General features: G+C 41.0%; 1 protein-coding gene across 1 annotated transcript in view; it reads right to left on the bottom strand.

Moving 5' to 3' along the window:
• IKZF2 (IKAROS family zinc finger 2) overlaps window positions 1–24,720 on the bottom strand; it is a 113,661-nt gene that overhangs the window by 23,578 nt on the left and 65,363 nt on the right. Inside the window, exon 5 of the mRNA XM_009285129.2 lies at window positions 15,966–16,133. Within this exon, the coding sequence (XP_009283404.1) occupies window positions 15,966–16,133 (168 nt within the window). The remainder of the gene's footprint in view (window positions 1–15,965; window positions 16,134–24,720) is intronic.

Here is a 24,720-nt window from a genome sequence, read left to right as displayed (position 1 = left end):
TTGTATTTAGTTCTGAAAAAGATGAAATCCATGGATACTTGCTCCAATTCCGTGTCCCAAGAAACATATATTGCAACAGATAGAAGCTCTCCTCATATATTTTTCTTGGCTTACCTTTATTTCCTTCAATATAAGAGCTTCAAAGCTGGCCAATAGCACTCGACACTCATTTTTCGTTTATATTAATGGCAATGGAGCTCTCAGATCCCCCCATATATATCTGAAAATATCAAGTGCAAATGTTCTGCGCTTGCGCTGTGAGGCCACTGGGCTGGGCGCACTGTCCTTGTCCCATACCAATTTGTCCCAGTCCTCCAGACATCCCTGGCACTAGTGGGGTTCCCAGGGATTTTACACAGACTCCGAAATGGTTAAATACTATTAAAAAGGGACTCTGTTTAAATAGCACTCTGGTGGTGAGATAAACTAACAAAAACCAGGAAGTCCACAAAATAAGTGGGTGTTTTATCACCTGGCCAGCTTCAAAATTGCTTATAGGCAGCCAGGTTTACAGCAACTTACTTTTAAAGGGGGAGAGGCCCTGCAACGAATACGAGAGGTGACTTTGGAAAGGAGCCTCCTCCCTGCAAAGCCTCCGCACTATCTGGATGCGGGTGGCAACCAGCTTAAGACGGATGTTAAACCTTAACTGTGTGTACTGGCTCTGTACGTTCCACTCCACTTCAGACCTTTAACATTATATTAAAGTCGACTTGGTAAGTGGAGCTTTAATTGGTTCACACAACAAACCTTCCAAAATACGCTTGTTGGCTTCTCTTCATTTTAACCCTGCTCCTGGGACACAGCGAGTAGGAAAAATGAAAACAAGTTTAGGTCGGTCTGTTGTTCTTCTCTGCCCTGTCCTGTCTGCTCCCTGTCAGTGCCACAGCTCAGCAGGAATTTAAGGAGGTAACTGGAGATCCACACGTCACCACAAGCTGAGCTCTGCAGCGACCGACTGCAGGCAGAGAAGAACAGCTCACACACGCACTGCAGGGTGTGGGTACTTCGGTGCAGATCAGGAATGCTGCTGGACAAACACTCCCTTGAGAAGTGCTTTTGTTTGTTTTGGTTTTTTTTATTTCCCCCGCTTTGGGTAAAACAAGTGTAGATGTTGGGCCAGATTCCTAGGTAGTATCAATGGAAGTAATACCCTGAAGTCAATTTATATTAGCTGCTTACAGTTTATATTTATTCCAAGTGCTGTCCCTTTGCATACCTTGCAGAAGCCCTTTAGCATTATAAAGCCAACAGAACCTATGAGTTATTTGAAGCATGCAGTGCCAAACATAGTGTTACCAGTTATTTTATACGATATAAACAAAGGGAGACAGACAGAATACATGACATTTAACTTTCACTATAGCACTAGATAGTTTTCTTCTGCATAAATCCACTGAACAAGCCCTCAACTCTAGCTCATTTCTTCTCATCCCATGGCAATGAGTTCCACCGTTCCATCTATGTGCTCCTACACAAGAAGAAGCATTTCTTTTAGCACGTGACACCTTCCAATTTTATGTCTCATACTAGGAGATAGGAAGAACGTGCTCCAGTTTCCCTTTACATAAGTAAGTTTTCCCTTTTCTTGTCACTGTTAGAAACAGCAAGCTGTCGTGAAGATAATAGTGACATGGGAAGAGTAATATTGACAGCTCCTCTTCTTTTCCCAACCACGGAAGTTGGGAGTTTTCACTTATTTTGATCAAGGCCAGCAGTGAAGGGAACGCTGCTTCCAAAAACAGGTCAGGCTGTGAAACTAATGGACTCCTTTGGGACATGAAAATTTTTATTCGTACTTTCCTTACTGCCCAAGAACAAGTGTGGCCCATGCCTTTGTGTTACCCTCGTAAAGATCTGCTGTTCAAGCATGTGGTTTTGTCATGTCTTGCACAGATGTCAAATGAGGTCAAACAGAAAAAGAGCTGACTGACTCCTTTTACCTATGCAGTTTTCCTATCTCCTCCTGTTGCTCTCTGCCTGACAACATACATATTTACCACCAACGTTACAGAGGAACTTGAAATAAGGGTGGGACTTTTCTCAAGCAGACACTGTTGAGCCAAGCTGTGCTGCATACTTCAGAAAACCTCATATGCTAAAGGCTCCTCCAGGATGAGGCTTTTGGGGCCAGCTCACTGCTCCCAAATGCTCTTCCCAACACCCAGAGCATTTACTTCAGCTTCATCAAGGCAATGAATCTGCTGCCATCAGGGCTGGACAGACACCTCCTTTCCCCATCACACTTGTCACACCACCACTTGTGGTCTTCACTGCTCCACATTCAAAGTTAGCCACAGTATTTGGCAAGGGAAGTCAGGACCATTTTGTATGAAAACAATTCTTAGCACAACAAGAATTAACAGTAAAGATATCTTTTAAAGGATGATGGGACCCTTTAACTCTCTGAGAGATGAATCTGGGATACTGGACAGCTTCTGTTCTAGTGCAAACCTCTACATCAAGTGTCTATGTCTGACATTGAAGCCACATTAATCTTTTCTGGGTAATAAAATTCAGTGATTCCTGTTAGCCTCAATATCTTTCCTAGTTGTATTTTTTTTTTTGAAACAGAAAAAATAAATAATGACAGTTCCAGAGCACTTCCTACAACCCAGGATTTTTTAGGTTTGCTCAGTGGAGAGAATGAGAAGGGAGGGAGGGAGGAAAGATTTGGGGGTTTAGGATGTTTCTTTTTTGGTCCAATTAGTTTTGCACTACAAGCCCTGGATAGATTCAGAAACTGTTATCGTGGCTGAAAGGGAGGCAGACAAAATGAAAGGAAATTAAATATGGGTGTGAAATTAAACCAAAAGGAACAAAAAGAAAAGAAGGAAAGACAAAGCAACTGCTTGGGCTGAAAGTAAAGACAGAAAAGCTGGAGAACACAAAACAGAGCTCTCCAAACATCCAAGAAGTACTTTAAAAAGGTTTCCTGTAAAACCAGGGAATTTAGGAAACTCTGAACATACTTAACTGTATTCCTTGACAGAAAAAAACCCGAACAAAAATTCATACTGAAGGTTCCACTAGGCTATTAAAAAGAGGTGATTTCTCTGAGAGGTCTGAATCAAGAGTCAAAGTGTAAAACTTCTTATTTCTCAATACCCGGGAGAAGAAAAAATTCTCTCTTTCTCATTTTCTTACATCTATTTTTTCTTCTTTGTGTGTGAAGAGTCTTGTAACTGAGTCAGCAGACAGGGATTTAGGACATCTGAGTTCATTCCCACCTGCAACACTGATGTCTTGAATGCCTTTGGCAAGTCCCTTTTTGTCTGTACTCTAGTTTCGTCCTCTGCAGAAGGTGGTTGGGCAGTAAACCTTGCTGTCTTCTTGTCTTGGGCTTGAACAATCTGAGAAATGACTGTCTCACTATGATTTATATATTACCCGACACAAAATGGTCCTTTCCCTTCTCTTCACCAATGGTGCGATCCTATGCAAGGGACTGTACACCAGCCAGGTCAAACTCATCCTGGACTTCATGCTGATCAAGGCAGAAATCTCATGCATCTCAACCAAAACTGTACTTGCAGTCTCCTGAAGTTGGCTCATCATTAGCCCTTGGGACAAACTCATTGCTTGTAGAAGACTAATGATATGAACATAATGGATACATTTTTTACAATATAGCTAACGTGGACATTTTACTGTGGCACGTAAAAGTCAAAGCACTTTTCCTAGTGGATGATATATTCTTTGAAGCTGAGCATCTTCATTCCAACAAAACATGCCAAAAATCCATCCTTTGATGCTGCTCAATGGAAACATAGCTATGGATATCGAGACAGACCTGATCCTACAGCGTTACCAACACCTGCAGTTTCACCCTAAGTCAGATACAATACTATGCTTTCCTTCATCTCCAGCTCCTGGAGTCAGTTGACCAAAGAGAAAAGTTAGCTTGCATGTTTTTTCACTCCCTCCTCACTCATGAAATAAATATTATAAGGTAAATAAAAAGGCCAGTTTATCACCTTTCACTCTCCTCATCTGTAAGTGTCTATGATCTGGGGGATCCAGATTCATGATTTTTTAATTCCTGGGGTTAGAAACACATCAATAGCATAAACTCTAAGGAATCATGCCAATATCAATGGAGTTTCTTCAGATTAGTACAACTACGATATCAAAAGCTCAGTCATTTTGTTCAAAAACACTTTTGTGAACCATCTATTTTCCTACTGGAAATTTTCCACTCTCCCGTTGTTTTAAAATCTAGTGGAGTTAAGATGGCTTTTATCCCTAAATGTGCTCTTACTTATGCCTTAAATAATTTTTCTGTTCCATCCTGGTGTTTTATAGGAAGAAAACTAGTATTATATATGAATTACAGAATAAAGTGCCTCCTACAAAAGACATCACTCTATTAGGAACAGATTTTAAGTGGCATATTCACTATGCATTTGATTTTCATTTACAGTATGCGCTCTATACCCAGTACGCTGCCTGTATCAGTTTTTGTTTTCGTAACCTATTCCTGACACCTAACAAGAACTGGGAGTGCTGCTCCAGGATTTGGCAAGAAGGAACAGGTTGTGGATGAGCAGGTTTCTCTGACTCACCTACACGGATCAACAAGGAAAAATAAAAGGGAGAGGGTGGAGATTGCAAAGGGAAAAGGGGTTTGAGAAGGGGAAGGGGGGGGGGGGGGGGGGAGTGACGTGTTCCTTTGGATGCGGTGTGTAATGCAGCTGGCAGACTGCCTGCTCGTGGTGCCACAGAGTTCCAGACATGCCAGTCCAGCTGACTCAGCTCTTTGGAAGAAGGAAAGGGAAGGGAGAAATTTCACAAACCTTTTTGATATCCGAGGGATGAGGATTGCTAGGCTCTCCTCAAGGATCTTCGAACCCATCTTTCACACCAGGGACTCAAGCAGTATCCCCAGAGAGGTACTAGAGAGATGCTCACTCGATAACCTTGTACAGAACTGCTTATGCTCGTATCAAATCATGCCTCTGTGGTTGTTGGAAAATTCAGCAGCACAGCTTCATCCCACAAACCAGAAATGTCAGGCCTTTCCTAGCCAAGGCTAGCTGCTTTCAGACAAGCCACTGTCTCCAAGGAGACGAGCAAAATGCATGCACATGAAGGGTATCCAAGTGAGAGAGTCTATGGCCCATGTCGCTTTTCTATATAAAAATTTCATCATCAGATTCTCAGCAGTGTATCCTTTGCATGTGATTTATTTTCTAGGAAGAGCTTGAAACCCTTAAGTAGTCTGGGCTCTGCCTACCTGTGAGACCAGCTCTATCCCACAATACAGTACCGTGCCGTAAGCAGCTCAGAACAGCCCCGGTCCTGTTCAGCTGTGGGGAGACTGTACTGTCCTAGACTTCCACTCCAAACTGAAGAGGCAGAAGGAAGCACCTATTTCCCAGCAAAAGGAACAGAAACACAGGCTAATCCCCAGACTGTCAAAGCCCTTAATTCTCACCAAAATCAAGCAGACCTCAGTGCTTTTGAAGATAAGAGCCACGGTGAACTGGCCCCAAAATCAGCATTAGGATGAGCTTGTCTTAATTTTCCGATCAGGATCCTCACCACGGGCCCTCGACTGTCTCAGAGCACGAGAGCATTCATGCCTGTCTCGCTGGAAAGGAGGAAAATGACATGTGCTTGGGGAGCACGTTTCCCCATCCTTAATACAGAGTAGCTGGCTCTCTGGGCAGGAGGAGTCTCAGGGCAGCAGCAGCATCCCGAGGAACTCTGTTGCCTGACATGGAAAATCCTGCTGAATTACACTGCCCCACTGATCCCTCACAGTGCTTCCCACAGAGGTACAGTGACTCTTGCATATTTAATACAAAAAGAACAAACAACCTTTAAGTAGAGGCTTCTCCAAAAGCGAGTGCTTTGCAGCTTACAGATAACTGTGTGGTTGGGGAGCGTCCCAGCCAGGTGCTCTTTGTCAAAGTTTCAATAAGCAGGGCCTCAACAGCATTTCTCCAGCTTCAGGAATGAAGATAGAGATCTTGACTCTCTTGCAAGGCACGGAGGGAACTTGGGGCACCCTGTCTGAAATCAACACAGCACAGTTATGCAAAACATGTGTGCAACTGGCATCTCTTGTGTAATCCTGGCTGTAATCAACCTCTAACCACTCCAGAAAGGAAGGAGGGGCAGAGGGTGGAGAAAGTTCACACTTAGATCAAATAAAAAATGGGAAAATATCCAGAGAGCTTTAGTCAGGTAAAAACACAGTTCCCTCTCATGGGAAACCTCCAGGACAAGTTTCCTTGAACTTCACGCAGGGTTATAAATAGGAGGAGAGTCACACAGAGTTCAGTACAGGTTCACTGTAAAAAAATCTAGACATTCTCATTTTCCTTCTTGAATGATATCCATCAATATCTTAGCTGTAAGCCAGTTCATAATTACAGGTTGCTGAGAGCTTGGGAGAATGTATCAGTAGCAGCTTTCTGCAGCTCTGCTATGGCGTGGTGTTAACTGGGTTATTTTTCTCCCCTTTAGTTTCTCTTGGCTTCCTTTCCAGATGGCAAAAAAACCTCTCTTACACTTTAAAGCACTCATACATTATCAGAAATGTCAGCGGCGGTTCTCCATTTCGCACTGCCCCATAAAACAACTCTGAGATAGCAGTGAAAGATGGCCTCAGACCGCCATTTGATTCCAAGCTCAAACTTTCTCAAGCTGAAAGGTTTCACAAACTCCTTCAAGAATTGACAAAGGCCAGCTCCAAATGCTGGATCTCCTTTCCTCAGAGGCAATATGCAAACACTTTTTGCCCTTGAAAATAATTTTCTCAGGGGGAAAAAAAGCCCCACAACTTTTTTCATCCTTAGAGCTGCTGTGGTTTTTGCTGCTCAAACAGAGTACATGCAAGAAGTGGTCTTGATTTTGCTGAGACGTGGCTTCATCAAGTCAAAACCATGTTCTCATCTCAAATGCACGAGAAAGCTTTCAGTCACCTCTTGGATCTCTGTTCTGCAGCTACCCACTGCAGCTACCTCAGAAGGCTGCCTCTGGAGCAGGAGGACTCCTGATGCGTTCCTCAAGCTTATTCTAATGCAATGAGACACCCAGGTCCCAGAGACGGTCTGGAGCATGGCTGTGCAACGTCTGTGTTTACAGCTGCACCTTAAATTCTGGGTTTGTACATACATACGCCAACTCGAGCATAAAAATATTGGATTTGTGAAACAATCCCTGAGGACAAGGAAAACAAGGCCAAAAGAGACCCCCATAGCTTGAACTTAAAGGAGCAAAGGACTACATATCTTTAAATACCTAAGCTACTAGACCCTCACCTGCCAGCCTGTCCATAGTAGTTCTGGTGCAGAAAGACAAGTAATTCACATGAAGCTACCTTGGTGCTTAGGTACCTGAATTTGCAAATTGGGTCTTATATAGTTTTTTCCTATTTCATTTTCCCATCACTGAAAAATGGATAACAACAAGGCAACAACACATACCCACTTCACACAGACTTTGGGCTGATGAAATAGATAGGGTTCATAAAAGAAACAAGACGCAAAAATTGCAGGCTAAGTAGTAAGTCCTTTAGCATTGTTAATAATCACCTTACTATTGTGCCTAAGATAATCATGCCGGTATCGGTATAATACCTCAGTGGTTATGGTAACAATACAAAGTTATTATTCCTTCCACTTTGTAATTATCTCATTTCACTATTGCACAAAGGCTAAGTAAAACTAAGGAGATAATATGCAATGCTATGCAGCAGGGGCACCAGCAGCACTGGAATACTCTGCTACGTACTTACGTGACCTTCATTGCAGCAATATGCGTGTGCCTTGCAATCATTTCTGCATCCTGCCCTCTCACCATCATGACAAGGTTGAGAAGTGCTCTTTATTTTGATTTCACTGACAGGCAACTGAGGTAGAGATGAGGTTAAGAGGTCTGCATCTCTACTGGCCCGTGTTTCCAAAGTGTAAAATGACTTCGTAATTTAGGTCCCTCATAAATGAATGAATAAGAGTAGCAAAAAATTCAAAATTAGTAATAAAAAAAAGAGATGAGAGGATTGGAAGATAAAGACAGACTAGAACAGAATCAATGCCAGATGTACGACTACAGCCTATCACAGTGTAAACTGAGCACAGGAATTACTCGCAGTCACAGAAGACAGTGTTAGGAAGAGCAATAATCTGCAGCAAAAGCAAGGATAGGTTAGGTTAAATATCAGGATGAGAGTCACAGCTAAAAAAAAGCAGATGGGAAGTGGAATTGTCGCCCTAGGGAGGCGACAGAAACACAGTCTCTCTGGATGTTTAAAAAACAGGTTAGGCACGCTGTTTAGAAGGACTGCTGCTCTATATGCAGAAGTCTTATCACATTAATCTGCTTTTTTGATGCCTGTGAAATCCCACATATAGTACTGTGACAGAATAAAAGCCCAGAGGAAAAAGAAAGTCAGTGTCTCGTTTGCTCCTCCAAAGCAGGATAGCTAGGTTAAGAACTGGCATCACCCAGCAGTGGAGAAGTGTCTGTTTTCTCTCCAAATAGCAGCCCAGTAGGGCAGGACCAGGTGCTTCATTCTGGTTGTATATGGCCTGAGGCAACACAAAGAGGGACAGAATCTGGCTGATGATGCCAGGATGTGAATTGCTAATGTGGAGGGGAGACAGAAAACACGCAGAAAACTGGACATCAGCAGTCCCGTCCCAAACACACACTTCTATCTTGGCACAGGCGTCCCATGAAGAAGAAAGGAACTGGGCTAAATTAATGAGGGATGATCCCATGTGAATTTTACACCATACTGATGCTGTCTGAACAAGGACCTTGTTACCCCTAAGTACTGCGGTGCCATCTGACCTTCTGGATGAGGTGACAGCAGGTTCAGGAGGTCTGAAGAAAAGGGCAAAGGACACCTTGTCCCCTCCTTGTGAGCACCTTGTTACACTGCAGAACTGAAATCTGCCCTGGGGAACTTACCCTCGTGGTGAAGCTGCAGTATTGGGGCATTAGTACTCCATCTTCTTCCCCATTTTGGGGTGCAGGACTTCCTACCTTAACACAAAACTCTTCCTTGCAAAGGGTCCAGAGACTTAACCTGACACCAAGCACTCAATTCTGCCACCCTGTCTCATTAAGGAGAAGAAACTTGGATGATCAGGGAAAAGAAGGAGATGGTGCAACCTCCCTCCAGACCTGCTCTCCCCCTTCTCTCTGCTGAAGAAAGGAGGACTTGCTGGCAGACCTGCAGGTGACAGAGACATAGCAAGGCCACGTTCCACCGAGAGACACAGCAGGAGGTACAAGACTTGTCTCACAGATACCACGATAAATCTTAGCACCTACTAATCTTGCTGTGAACTGATATTTAGAACGAGGATACTCCCACGGTATTGGTGTCTCTCATCCCTAGCAGAGTGGGTGAGTCTTCCTCTATTCAGCCAATTTACAGGCAGCCCCCAAGCACTAAAGGAACAGGGCATCTCCTGCTGACACCAGGGCACCATGAGAAGCAGGGAGCCACACAGCGTCTCTTCCCCTGTCATCTCAATCATCTCAATCACACACCCCGGTGAGAAGAAGAAGAAAAAAAAAAAAAAAAAAAAAAAAAAAAAAAAAAAAAAAAAAGGAAAAAAGCTGATACCCAGTCCTAAGAGAGAGATATTCATGAGGCTGGTACACAATACATCTAACCTTTGCTCGCCAGGACCACTTCTCCTGTTTCTCTGTCTTATCTGTCGGAAAGACATCTCCTGGGTTGAACAGTCAAAAATTGATCCATAACCACCACAGATAAGAGGGAACCTTTATGGAATTTCAAGGCTTTTAAAAGTCCAACAAGCAAAAAGCGAACACTTCTTGCTTTGGGTGGAACCATATCTTTTCACAAGTTCCCTTGAAAACAAAGCCCAAATGTACTTTTTCTGGAAAGATCATGATCCTACAGCATCTTTAAATCAAAGATGGTTTCTCAGTGACAGTTATGCTCTGTAGACAAGGCTTAGCATGAACAAGCTTGCATAGTGAGATAATTCTGAGGACATAAAAGATGATCTTTTCATATCGCTAATACTAATACTTGTCACAGTAGTGCTCTGGAGGTGAAGATGACCCCACCGCTTCAAGGATCAGGTTCAGATGGGGCTTTAGCAAAGCATGGGATACAAGTTGGCTCTACAGAGGATAAAACTTTAAATAAGGATGCCTAGGGGATGAAAGACCTGGCATACCAAACTCCTACCCTTGTACACATTTTGATCTTACCTTCCAAAAATGCACATACAAACAATACCGGAAGCAGAATACCAGAGATTTCAGAGACTCTACAACACAAGAGTGAAGGCCTCTAGGTACTGGAAGCATTAATGAGAAAGCAGAGCTTCTGCAGTATGGTGTACATGCTAATAACAGTTTGGAACCTGGAGTCTGATAAGAAAAACACAAAATGATTTTGTGACGAGGTTAATTCCACTGAGTTTAACTGAAACAGCGTAAGAAAACCTGAGAGGAAGAGCAGCTCTGCCTGATTAAATAGAGCTCTAAGTATCAGATCAACAGAATAAATGCCCACTGGCTCATCACAACTGAGAGAAGATGCTGTTTGCTAACCTATTTGCAGAACTGGGATTTGTATGCAAAATATCCCCTTGCCTCTTCATATACTTGCTTCATTTTTCACAGATAGTGTCCTACTTGTTCACATTTAAGTTTTTTTTTCCCCATTCACAATGTGTTTGAGTCAGTCCAGCTCAGAGTGTAATGTGAATTTCAGGTCCCAAGATTTTTCCAATTATGATGTTCCCATCCTCAAAAACATGGTTACAGAGTAGATACTGGGCTTTTTGAGAGTAGAGATGCTAATAGTGGTAAAAGTCTCTTCAAGATGAAAAAAGCAGTTTAAAACATTGACTCTTCATTATTCTTAATAACCATCCTTGCCACTGTTTCAAAGATTCTCACTGGCTTTTGACAGGCAAGACTTCATACACAGCATTGTGTTTTTCAGCACTGTGCTTGTTCATCCAATTTTTCAGCTGGACTGAGACACTCACAGGTGGAATGACTCTCCCAAACTTGTATTGAGTCAGGCACGTCATCAGAATTAGGAACCAGATTCCTTCTGCCTCTGAGCACAGTCGCGCAGACAGATATCACTTGTCAGTTGTGCTGACAACAGCCATGCAATTGCAAGCATGTAGGACATCTCGAACGGCTCACTACCACACAGAAGGAGCTGAGAAGAAAGTCCTTACGGAGAAGAAGAGATGAGAAAGATAGACTTGCAAACCAAGAAACATAAAAAGAGTTACTAAACTACCTTTCCATGAACGGGGCATTTACCTTTCTAATTATACATGCCTTTTATCTTGCACACTGTATGTAGTTTGCTAAGATTGTGCTTTTGGGAGTTTTTGCCTAAGCCTTTCTTTGCAAAACAAATGCTTCACTGCTTTTCTTTTGCAAATAAAATGATACCATTAGTTCAGTGCTATTGAAGAGCTGGGCAGTAACAAACAATGTGCAGCAGCAATGCAGGAAGACAAGAGGGAGGATAAAGCAAATATTTGCTAAAAGCAGAAAATGGAAAAAAAATCATTTACTAAACAGGAAAGAAGTATTTTGGAAGCAAATTTTAAAAAGTATTGTGAGGAAAAGCTTCTGTGACAGGAAAAAATAATGATTTGACTACCTGTTTTTTAGGCAGAAATAAACAGTAACACTGCTTTCATATATGAATAACACTTACATACTCCCACAGTAAAGGAATGTGATTGAAGTTGCCAAGATAAAGACAGAAAAATCAGGAAGTTGCAGAATTAAGGTTGCCTGAGAAGGCTTCATGCGGCCAGTCTGTGTGTATGCATGATGAGACAGTCTTAAAAATCACAAAATAATTTGCCCACAGGACCATCCTTGCTTAGTGCAAAGGATGGATGAATGTTTCTCACTTAATGAAAACCTATTCTGTGTTTTGTTTTCTCCTCAGCAAGTGATCCTATCCCTCATTTACAGCTTACTGCCCAAGCCCTGCTCTGAAAACTAATGCACTAATGTTTTCTATGGGCTCTTCCAGATTGCTCATTATTGCAGCCTTGACTTTTTTTTAAGAACTATCAAAGCATTTATGTTTACAATAGCATTATGAGGGGAGGGCTGACTTGGCTCCATTTTAAACACAAGAGAAATTCATGTCAAAACATAACCGCTAATTTTATGTGCCCATTTGAGGATGCCTGGCTTTTCAGGGTAAAACAGCGTCAGATTGTACGTCATATCTTTCAAAGTACAGAGGTCAACATCTAGGTGCTTTAACCATCAGACTGATCTGTCAGATCAACTGTCTTCCTTAAAACTTCTGCTTTTTGTTCATTAATCACCTACAGTAGAGTTCGTCTTATCTGTTTTGTATCTGCCTTTGTCTAGTTGAGCAATTCTAGAGATGCTGGAGAAGATGGGCATGTCTCAGGGTGAGATAGCAGGTACTCTGTGACTGCCATCAGGAGACCGGCTTTGCCTGGATGTTTTCCTCTTTAAAAACAGCAAAAGCTGTGCAAGGTGAAGCCAATCCCTGCTGGTTTGTCAAGTGCATCATGCAGGAGGGGGCTACTGACTTTTGCCCCAGCCCTCCTCAGCCTGTTCTTACACTCGCGTCCTGGAAGCCCAGTCAGGCACCTCTCCTGTATTATCTGTGTTGTGGAACTATGGAGTTAATTCTGAAAACAACACCTGAAAGTCCTGTAAGTACCTTGAGGCTCATGCCCACTCTTAGTGTAATTCTGTGCATGAATCTCTCCCCAGGCATTATCCTACTGATGTCCTGAAGGCATCATTATATTCCTGAATTCAAAGAAGCTGCATGTGGGAGGAAAATATAGACGCAAAGTTCATCAGAACCCCATATGTCAGTAAAAGGTAAATAATCGCAGGAGTAAATCACTGCAAGATAAGTCCTTAATTATTTAGGGTCAAATAGCAGTAGCGTTACAGATGCGAAGTAATATTTTGTTAACCACCCATCCTGGGAACACTTCTATAGAAAGACATTATTCTGTACAAGAAAGGAAGGCAAAATGTGGATTGTGATGCTTAGAAACTTTTTCAGATAAACAGGAAATAATATTAAAAAGCATGAACAAAAAATCTATCCAAAGGAAAAGAAAAAAAAAAGAAAGAAGCTGTCACAAATTAATTTTTTTTAAGTTAATAGTAGTTTCAGCTATTTCAAATATCTCTGGGATGCTTCTGCTAATTTATGTTTGCAATTACATTTCCTTATTTTTTCACCTTTCCTGTCTTACTGTATGAAAACCCTGCACTAAGCACAGGAAAAATTGACTAACTGGCAGTAGCGAGAGGGTGTAACTAAGTGGTGACACAAACAGAGTGCTTTCAAATTCACAGATCAAACTAGCTGGGAGGAAAAAAAAAGATATAAAAAAATTTTTCTATTCCTTTCTTGCATACTCTGCCTTCCATAAAAACCAAGTTGTTTAAAACCTTATTGGGAAGGAAAAAAGAGTGGGGTTTTTTGATTAATAGCACTCTCTTTTTTAAGGAGGAAACGGACATACAACATAAAAAAGGAAATTGGTCTTGCATTTATGAAATCATGTGCCAGATTCTCAGCTGGTGCAAAATAGCAGTACTTTCCTTGCTTACAGGATGTAATTCCTATCTATATCAGCTGAGGATCTGATCTAAAGAGCTTTCCTCTTATAAATACAAAAACATATTCAGACTCACCTCAATTTAGACATTAAGTGTACCAGATTGAAACTGTATTGAAGTCTCATATTTCAAAATAGTTTTCAACCTCTTCTTTCTATATTTTATCTGATATCCTCTTTTATAGTCAGAAATATAAGTCAGAAGACGTAAACATTCAATGAAGTTTACTAGATTTGCTATACCTCCAAGGTCTACTTACGGACTTTGATATGTGCTTTATTAAAGCAGAAAGTGCTTGCATAGTACGCTGATACAAAACTGTTTAAAATCTCTAGGGAACATCTACCCATCTTCTCCATGAACCAGGTTCACACATGTATGCATAAACCAACCAAGCTTGCCTGTATGACAGGGACAGAAAGACACCTTAACTTCCATGTTCACGTTCAGATTGGCACTTCACCATCATGTAGGTGGGTGCTAGGTTTTAGGGCAGTATCTCAGGTTTTTAACTCTTCATCTGTGAGTGCTACTCTAAGAATTGTCTTGGAGAGTGTTGTGGGAGCACTTGTCTGTTCCTGCTGGCCCTCTGCTGAAAACTGTAGTAGCTGACTGCTTAGAGGGGTGACACTTACTCCACTGAAAACAAAACATAAAATTACAAATTGAGCACAGCTGAACACACCTATGTCAGTTAGGGAAGGAGCTCCAGGGGAACTTGTGTGCCTAAGCAGCTTAGGTGCGTTCTGAAAATCCCACACCTTTACATTTCATCCTCATGCAAAAAGCAGAAACATCAGCCATGTACTTTTCACACAGAAAGAACAAACAATTTCTATCAATGGCTGTATCTAGGTAACAAAATCTATATTCATATTATGAAAACAATCTTCAACCACATGTTCATGTTTTGTAATGTGGGCTATTTAATGTCACAACTCCCTTTTTTATTTTAATTGTGAATATTTTTATCGTGTTTTCTTTTTTACTAAATTTCAAGTTGAAACTATGGTTATGGTCAGATGTGTGAAAATTACAACTCACAGTTCCACAGACGTTTTCCCTTCTGACTTTCAGATCAAATACTCTCAGCTGACAACTCTCAAGCAATTCTCTCTTAGCCTAGTCCCACACTTGCACTCCCTTGGAAGCTCATGCTTTCTGTCAGCAGTACGTTTGCATCAATACAACCTCCTGCGTACTTCAAAGTCTATCTGGAGAAGCTTACTAGCTTATCCTTTCCGATTCTTGGAAATGTCAAGGTAACTTTGTATCCTAAGACCAACCTACTGCTCAAAAACAGAAACCTCTACTGAAGTGAGGCTGACCCTGTAGAAGAAATGTGTATAAAGAGTTGGGAAGCCCCATGATTACATTTTCACATGCAGAGTTTCTGTCTGCGGCTGCACTTCAACCACGGTGTTTCAGTAGTCACACATTTGCTAACACCTCGAAAAAGTTCATCTGTAATGCTGTCACTTGTAACCAATCCAATTATCTCTGCTCATTCAACAATGAAAAACACAGTCTCCTATAAATGGCCTGGACACAGAAGTTGAACATTCGAGGAGATAAAAAATGCAGCAAGTTAAGATCTTACTCAAGAGTCCTACACAAATGAGTAAGTGGGCAGAACGCGGCCCCTTGGTGTAGCATACAGGGACTAGAAACTCATCTGATCTCGATCATCAGGGCTAACAACGCGACTACTAACATGCAGTTATGTGACAGGTATTTCTTTAGAACGTATCAAGAAACAACATCAAGTAGACTTGATATAGACATGATACTATCAAGTAGCAAGGCAAGACAAACTCAATCTCTCTTTGACACCTTCTGCTCTAGGGTGAGTATTGCGGCTGCCATGGATTAAGACTTTACAGCGAGATGTAACTGAATCAAAAATGCAATTAGGAGTATTTTGAAAGATGAACAAGTATGAACTCCACCAGCATATGGCATTTATTAGATGAAGAAATGGGTATGAACTGCAAAGCAAGCTTCCAGGAGCACACAGTTATTCTTTGCAATCTTTGGAATTTCAGAGCCACTTTGGGGCTGAGAGTGTCAACACAATCTGCCAGCGAAGCCTGGATACACCCAAGGAGACATTCAAAGGGAAATGTGACAGCATCAGCAGAGGAGCTCAGTTACATAAAAGGAGAGGTGTGGCTAAACCACAACTTTCCTGATGCACATCAAGGCTTTCCCAAAGTTCAGAGCTGTGCTATCTGAAGAGGATGGTACAGACCCAGAGCCACCAGGAACACAGTTATGTTCTCAATCCACTTCATTTGAGCGGTAATGACAAAAGAAAAAACAAGAGGGAAGAGAAGACAAGGCGGGCTCACCAGAGTGTGTCCTGAGGTGTCCTGTGAGGGCATCCCTCCGTCGGCAGGCATAGCTGCAGAAGGGACATTTGAACGGTTTCTCCCCAGAGTGCAACTTGATGTGCCTCAGCAGGTTCCCCTTCTGGGTAAAAGAAGCTCCACATTGGTTACAGTGGAAGGGGCGTTCACCTGGAAGAGAAATAGAAGGGAAAGACTGTCAAGAAACATCAGAAGATGCATGGAGCCCGTTCTCCCTCTCTTTGTAACACTGCTGTCTTACATAGGTACGGTCCCCACCACCACCATCACATGGCACTTGCTAAAGTCAAAGGCCGTTTGTTTTGCACAAGGTGCAAAGCCTCCAATAGTGATTTGGAGCTCTTTCCTTCTGCAGTATCAGCTTGAGGTGATTAACGCAGCCTGATTTTCATAAAGTTCTCCACCTTGGAGGTTTTAGCCTTCATAAAAAATGAGCTCTGCTCAAAATTTAAATCCATAACCGTGCTTTTGTGGTATTTATCTCTATGGTTTTGCACTTATTTTTACTATAGGTGCAATCCATATGAGTATTTAGAACTGATCATAACAATTGGACTTGGACAGATGTTAGGGTCTTTGCTTCAAACCAAATCTTTTGCTTACATTATACTTTAATCGAAATCCCTTTTTGAAGGTTGCTTTGCATTGCTAGAGTGGTATGGAGAGAATCGATGCAAGTAAGGATCAGGCCCACAAGCTTTGGGCAGTAGCAAACACTGAGAAAAATCTTATGCCATTAAACTATGAAATAAGCAAATTTGTGCTCTAAGTAAAACTAATTGAAGACTTGTTTGATGGGGAAAAAAAAAAAATTAACAGAAACTCTACATCCTACCCTCTCCCTTCACCCCATGCATTCACACACACACATGCAAAACTTATTTTGATGTTAATCCTTCATATTTGCTCTGGACAGTGGGGAATGGGTCCATAACAACAAACATCACATATTTTTTTATTATTATTATTTAGCGGAAAAGCCCTGACAAATTCATACAGGTTTCGTGAAATATTATCAAAACCATACTCTATGTCAACATTTGTTGAGGACAGACAGTCTGTTCCAGCATTCATGGACAGGCAGTCAGCTCTAATCACCTACTTATGTCCCATGAGTACAGTGCAAATCAATAGGGCACAAGCATATACTCGTGCTGGCCACTTGCCTAAGCGCTTTACTGCAGCTGGGCTCTAGATGCTGAAATGTTTTCACCAACTAGGACCCCAGTTCAACAAGGTCTTGAACATCAGATTTCAGATGTAAGTGGTCTCATTCATTTTTTCAGCGTATCACCTGTTACGGAGCCTTGGTCAATGCCTGATGGGACTTTCTGAGGTTGAATTCACTGACCTGAAGCACAGTTCTAGAGAAAAACGAACATGTTCTCTGATCTGTCACATCTCTCCAAAGCCTTTTTCAATTGCTTTAAAATGATTACTCCCTTGCTGCACAAAATTAATGCTATGTTTTTATCAAAGTAGTTCATGCGTCTAGTGTAAAGTCCAACATATGTCTGTTGATACAAATGGAAAGAGAGGGAGAAAGAGAGCTCTTACAGATGTCCACTAGCAATTCTTGCTTCAGTGGTTTAAATCACTGCCAGCATTACAGTCCTACCAGGAGGGCAGCAGAAGGCAGATGTGCCATATATATGCCATACCTCTGCAACTTCACTTCACGTGTGTGAGCTGGAAATTACATCTGAAACCACTGCAGATGCACTGAAGAAGACACTAAGGTTCCTACAGTCTTGCCAAGAACATTATGGAGTAATGATAAAAATCAGGGCATAAAGCTCATCTTCCAATACACTGAACACGAGCTCATTGGAATTGATAAAGAGTTTGTGGTTTCCCTTTTAAACTCCCACACTACACTTAAAGGATCTGATTAGTCATTATCTTCTTTTATATCATTTCAAAATATCCATAACAGAGATATGCAGTAGAAAAATATATGTGTTTTTTTTTCTTTTTTGTTTTGCTTTCGCTGTCTGAGAAAACAGGCAAAACCCCTTCCTTTGACACATTTCTCAGTATTCAGGAATGATAGCTTCAGTTTCAGGATGACAACATTAAAGAAGGTAGTGAGTTTCTTACCAAGTCTTAAGTCTTTCCTTTTACTCCTGCTGTATTTAAAACTATGCAGTTAATATGTTTTATCCACTACATCACCTGCTTATCTTTGATATTCTGGAGGCCACATATGAGCAGGTATTATTCCTCGATAAACTGGCAGCTGAAGAGATGCTGAAAGCCTTTGGTCAGAAATTCAAATAATCCCTGCACTAAAATTCAGTGGCAAAGATGACATGAAAACACTCACCACAAAGTCACCAACAGTCTGTTCCTCTCTTGCAACAGATAGAATCTGCTACAATAGCACATTTTACCTTAAATAACCTTTGTATCTATTTAAAGCCAGCATGAATTCATTTTTCCTACTGGCTTAATTCCGCGTAAATAACTGCTTTGATCTGTTTATTATACTTTTGTCCAATCATTTGATTCCTGCTCCTTGTTTAAGCTGCAGGCTTGTAGGATGGCCATTAATTTTAGTCACACCTTCGCACTATTGATTAGCAGCTTCTACATTTAGCACAGCTGATCTGAGAGACCATTATCCAATAGAAGGGTGCACAAAAAAAGTAAAGACTGAAAAATAAGAAGATTTTGCTGTTTTTCCAAGAACTCTGCTGCCTGATGCCCACTCCAGATACTAGCAAACCAGCCTTTTTTATCACTTCAGTGCCTTGAGAAGACTGTTTTCCAATTATTTCTCTTGCTCTCTTTTCCCGGTAGGTTTGTAAGCAGTTCTCCAGTATTATTATTTCCTAATAACAAAATAAAAACCTTGACACCCTTATTCATTTCCCTTACACTTCCGTGAAAAGTAAAAGTTTTTATTCATAGGCTGAAATTAATCACACTTCAAACTAATGATCCACTCATGAAAAGTCTTTACCTAAATACATTTCTTCTCTACATGGCAGTCCCTGTCTGTGTTTAAAACATTTTCCTGTCTTTAGGGGTGATGGCAGCACAGACATACCAGAAACGATAGTCCTATTAAACAAATGGCATACACGACTACAAAAGGCTACTGATAATAAGCATGCTGTGTATTTCACAATTATAGCTATCTATGTATTTACTCTTTGACTCTATAAACTTATACTGATTTATTAAAATAACAACTCCTTATAAGAAGGACACGTACTGAAATGTGACTAAGCAAGCTCTTTGCTTTTCAACACTGGAAACTATGTGACTGCAAAATATTCTTATTCTTCTTTTAAGTATCAAAACTTTTCTTTATTTTAGAGCTAAACCGGGGCAGAAAAACCTCAAACCTTAGTGATTTAAAAACAAAAAAAAAGTTTCTGAGTGGAGAGAGGGGGAGGAACAGCTAACCAAACAAAAAAGATGTTTCTTTTCAACTCCAGATTTAAGATCTAAAGCCAGACAAAACCAAGAATGCCTAAAAAGCCTTGTTCTCCAGCGCAGGGAATTTAACTATCTAAAGTTACTTCAGGAATGGACAAGGCAAGGTAAGCCGGAGCTGCAAAGTATTACCTTTCGTAAAGTCTTAGTAAAAGGGGCTTACACCAGGGAACAGGCCTGATAATTAATTAAATAAATCAATCAATCCATGGGGGTTTATCATTTACAGTTAAATAAAGTATTAATTAAAAGGTATGATTTCAAATATTTACCTCTAAATTACAGTAAAATACTGCTGAAACTTCACAGTTCATTGTTTAACATGCATCCATTACAGCTATATCTCCTCCAGGAAAAATAATAATGAAATATTACTGCTCTTTAGCTACACCAGTATCTACAGTACACAAGGTAACTTGCTGTTGTGTAAACAAATACTGAGATGAAAGGTGAAGTGGACCAATGGAGTCAGGGTTATTAGCAAGACACAGTCCTTTCATAAGTACCTTTAATATATGGCAGCTGGCTGAAGACTTCATCGCACAAGCTATGAACGCTGTCTAGCTGATACAACCTGAAACCAGGCGAATAAACTGATTAACTTCCTACTAATAGCTTTCATATTTTACCATGTATATGTCAAATGTTATTTCAAAAAGCAAACCAACTCCTTTTTCTGCTTAATTGAAAGCTTCGCTGCACAATAACTCTCCTTTACCGCCTCAGCACAGAAGTGCTGCGCAGAACTTTCAGTATGAGTTATCCTTCTTCAAATCTCATACTGGTGCAAAATACATCAGTGATATTTTCTGTATCAAAACAGAAATTTAACTGATGACAAAGAGCCTGCAGACCTCACAACCAAGGAGACTTAGATTTTCATAACCCTTGGCTGGTAACTTTTGTCCCTTTGAAATCAAATGGAGCAACTCACAAAATAATACATAATAATGTTCTCGTTAACAGTGAGGCCTGGTTATTTCTACAGTAGTGCTCAGGCCCCTTCCTGGGAATGTTTTAACGACTCTTTTTAAAAAAAAATGCTCATTTTAAAGTCTCTTCACAATAACAAGAAAAGCCAGGATAGAGTCCTTCTAAATGTAAGAACCAGGTCCAATGAGACTACATTTAACATCTGCCTGGTTAAATGTATATCTAAGATCTCAGCCTTTTTTGTTTGGCACATACTTTTGATATGCAAAGGACAGCTTAGGTACTTCTCAAACAGGGGTTTTTTTTAACCTCTTAATGCAAAATTACTGTGCCCGTGCTGCCATCAGAAAGTATTTGCTCGTAATAATAATATTTTCACCCTCCGGTAGTAGGCTTTTTGTTAATATTCAGTCAAAATGAAACATGTCTCCTGATTCATCAGATGCTGCAACTGCTCTGATTCTGCTCTGACCCAGGAGCACAAATGAAATACTAGCTGCCCTACCAACACACTGACAGGCAGTGAGTTGCAGCCTGCCTGCACCCAAGCAAAATATAGAGCAGCAGACTTTGCTCCATTTCTGTATTTGTTATTCTGGGGACTATCTAGTCTGCATACCTACTTACTGCTCTATCAGATTCACTTAACAGGCTGCACATCACTTGAAATCAGTGATTTTACTAGGGTTTTTTGTTGGGAAAAACCTACTTCCAGATAGGTCAATTTATTATAAAACAGTAGTGACAAATCTCTCATGAAAAATTCCTAGGAAATGCTCGGTGATTTCCAAGTGTCCTCTGTGCACAAATTTATGATCGTATTCTTAAGAGAGAAAAATCCTTTAAGTGAACTGGTAAAAATATCAGAAGAGTTTAGCTACTCAGTACTGTGAGTAAAACACATCCTTATACAGAGAGCAATTTTAAAAACCTAAGCTCTCCTTCCTTATGCTTAAGTAGAAAATGAGACTTTTATTAGAGTTAGGAACCTAAGCAGAAAATATCACATTTAGAAATTTGGACCTACAATTTTTGATTCAGTGCCAAATCGATTCCTATTGCAAGAGGTAGGAGCCTGCACTAGGTTACAAATTAAACCAAATAAAACCTTTCTACTAGAAGAATAAGACAGGCAGTCCAATGGAGTTAACTGTAATTTGTTAATACAACCACTTGTTTAAATTTGTTCCTGGTTAGCTCTTTGGGCATAAAAGTCTTTTGTACTGAACAGCACAATTGGGTTTTTTCTCATTTATTAATTGCGGCCCGAAAACTTGAACTCTGCATGAAGAAAAAAAATTAAATAGCATTCAGAGTTCCAGTGTTGCATATGTTCAATTATAATGCTATGGATGCTAAAGCAGAACTTGAAGATTTCCCTCATGTTTGATTGAACTATCATAACATATCTCATTTCACTCACTTTATGGTACTAAAATGCACGTGGAGTGCAAGCAAAGATCTGAGACCCTCCTGTGGTTAGCACCCCAAAAAAGCCTAAAGATAACCTATCAGCAGCCCAAAGTGAGAATGGGGCAAGACTGCTGTCCCCGCTGCCTTCTGCGTCATGCCCTGTAACCCAGGAACCTGGCTTTGCTGTGCCACTGTCCTGCTGCATCCACACAGAGAATGCATTTAAGCTCTGGGTGTTTTTAAAACAATGAGGATGATCCCAATCCTCCCTTAGAAATAAAAAGTGTTTCAGAATCCAGCAGTGGACTAGATAAAGGACTGGATGTTATGGTGGAGAAAAATCACAATTCACAGTGCAAGGGAGAACAACACGTGGACCTCGCAGATCACAGAGGCAGCAGCATGGCTGTACCAGCAAATAGTTTCTGTTTTGCCAAAAGTGAGGAGTGAGGAAATTTTAATTCAGGCCCACTAGCAGAAAGCCTTATCTTCTTCCTCTCCCCTTCCCTCAGCGTCCCCAAGCACAAGCCCGTGGAGTATCCAGTGGCAATATTATGTGACCAGTCATCTCCTGCAGTAACAAAAAACTCTGATAAAGATGCTGCAACTCAGGGCATGTGCTGTGGAATATGAAATTTGGACCAAAAGAAGATAGTATGGGAAAGGCGGAAAATAAATCAAACCTGACACATGCTATTTTTCTGACACAAGGGCATGACATGTGAGGGAGAGGCTGGGGGGGGGGAGGTTATCCCCCTCACTGAAGCAGGGAGTGCATCACACTTAATTCCCACATTGAGCATTTTATTTATTTTCTGTCAGCAATGACAAATAAATAGAAAAGCCTTCTCCTGATGGCCATGGAGATTACAAAAACACTTCACCTGAATTATCAGTGTTTCAGAGAAATGTTGTGTTCAGCGGTATCAGATAAGCAATGCCAAGGGCTCTGTGACAGAGGTGCCATGGACCAAAGCATCGCTTGCACCATACGCACGAGGCAGTGCTCATGCGCATCCAAAGGATGAATGGGAAATCCCTGGCTCGGTGTATCACAGGCAGAGGCAACTGCAGGCATCCGAGGAAATGGATGCTCTAGCACATGAGGATGAGAGATGGGACACTGAGCTCATCTACTCTGGCCTCATCCACGGCACAGATTATTTTTCCCATCCCTGTATCTGTTTGACTGAACTACCATAACGTGGCAGGGGAAGACAACTGCTCCTCAGGAACAGATGAATAATGGCTGGAGAAAACTGTGCCCCTTTACGTGCATAACGCAGCCAAAGCCATATGGCACAGCTTCTCGCAAAGCCTGGGTCCCCAGTGTAAGGAAAGCCACACTCTCGTCCCAGCATACATGCAAATTACAGTCTCTACTACGGACCACAGCATTTTCTGTGATTTACATAGAATGCTGACAGGTTTTTTGGGAAGGGAAAAGGACTTTAGTTTTTGCCAATGCAAACAACTGGCCAGACCATGCTTTGGTTGTGTACAGATAAAGGGAAGAGTAAGGCGGGATTCAGCTCCCAAAACATACTTAAATTGGCTTTGAGAGGTAAGGATTTACATGCCAGTTGCATTAGCTGATAAAGAATATCATCCGTTTCCACTCATTAGGGACAACCTCCCTTCCCTCCACCATTCTCCCTTGGGCTGCAAAACCAGACTACACACAGGTCAGGGCTCATTCCAGAGCTGGGGCCAGCCCACTGCACCCGGCTGCCGAGGAAGTGGCAATATATTTTAAAATACTGCACTTTAAAAGATAGATACCAGTATGTTAAAAATATTCCTTAAAATCAAGGATGTGGAAATCTAAGCAAACTTCTCCTTCTGTTGTGGACAGTGAAGTAGCAGCATGTATTAAAAAACAAACAAACAAAGCGTGTGTGGGGGGAAATCCCCCGCAAAATTTGCCAACTGGTTTACTGAGAGTAAACAGAGTAGGGCACTGAGCTGCACATTAAAAGGAATGCCATTTCTGTATGCTTGAAATCATCTGTATAGAGCAATACATCACAGCTCCTCTGCTCAGATGGGAAAAGAGTCAGAGCTCTATGAGGAAACAGCAGTAGCCCGAAGGAAAAAGCTACGTTATGCAATTCCTACCCATGCACCTGCATACAGCTGTCTTGCCTGCACGCAGATCAGATTTTGTTCTGTTCGCTTTGAATTTGCATGTCTTCTTTAACATGAAAAAGGCAGCTTGTCTGTATTTAAAAGATGCATTAGCTATTCAGTATCTCAAAAAATGCAGACCATTTAATTAAGTACCTAAATGTAAATTTAGCAGGTCTAATTTAGCTGCTCAAGTTCAAATACGTGGACTCCGATGCACCTACAATACATATGCTCAGATACGTGCAAGTGCTGATGAAAACTTTTAGGGAAGTTGAAAGCTGGGGACTCAGTCTGTTACACTCTCTATTCTCTCTCCCTTTCCTAATAATAGCATGTCAAATTGTTAATCAAGATTTTGGTTCTCCAGCTAATGCTTTTCCCCTGTCGTAATTGCTGTCTAAAATCATGACTGCATTATAAATGATACTGCAATGTTTTGCATTATACATTTATGTTAAGTTATTATCAATACAACTTATATACAGGGCATTAACTATGTAATATATATTTATTATTCCTCTGTACAGAAATTGTATTGATTTCTTTCCCATCAAGAGCACACTACTTGACTGCAAACTACCAGGTTTACAAAGGGATTACACAAAGTCTTTCTTACTCTACCTTAAAACCCCACTTTTCTTTTTATATCCTAGCAGATCTCTCACAGTCAGTGTGAGTCTCTCACCCCATCAAATAATAGCAGAGAAAGATAAAAAACAAAGTATCTTTCATTTTGTCCAGAAAATATGAAGAACAAACACCCACTGAGGCTCCAACACAGAAACCTGTGCTTAACCTTAATAAGATTTAAGTGTGT

Source organism: Aptenodytes forsteri, unplaced genomic scaffold (assembly GCF_000699145.1).
Source record: "Aptenodytes forsteri isolate BGI_AS27 unplaced genomic scaffold, ASM69914v1 Scaffold264, whole genome shotgun sequence".
NCBI classification, from domain to species: Eukaryota; Metazoa; Chordata; class Aves; order Sphenisciformes; family Spheniscidae; genus Aptenodytes; species Aptenodytes forsteri.
This window is presented reverse-complemented; position numbering and strand designations above follow the sequence as displayed.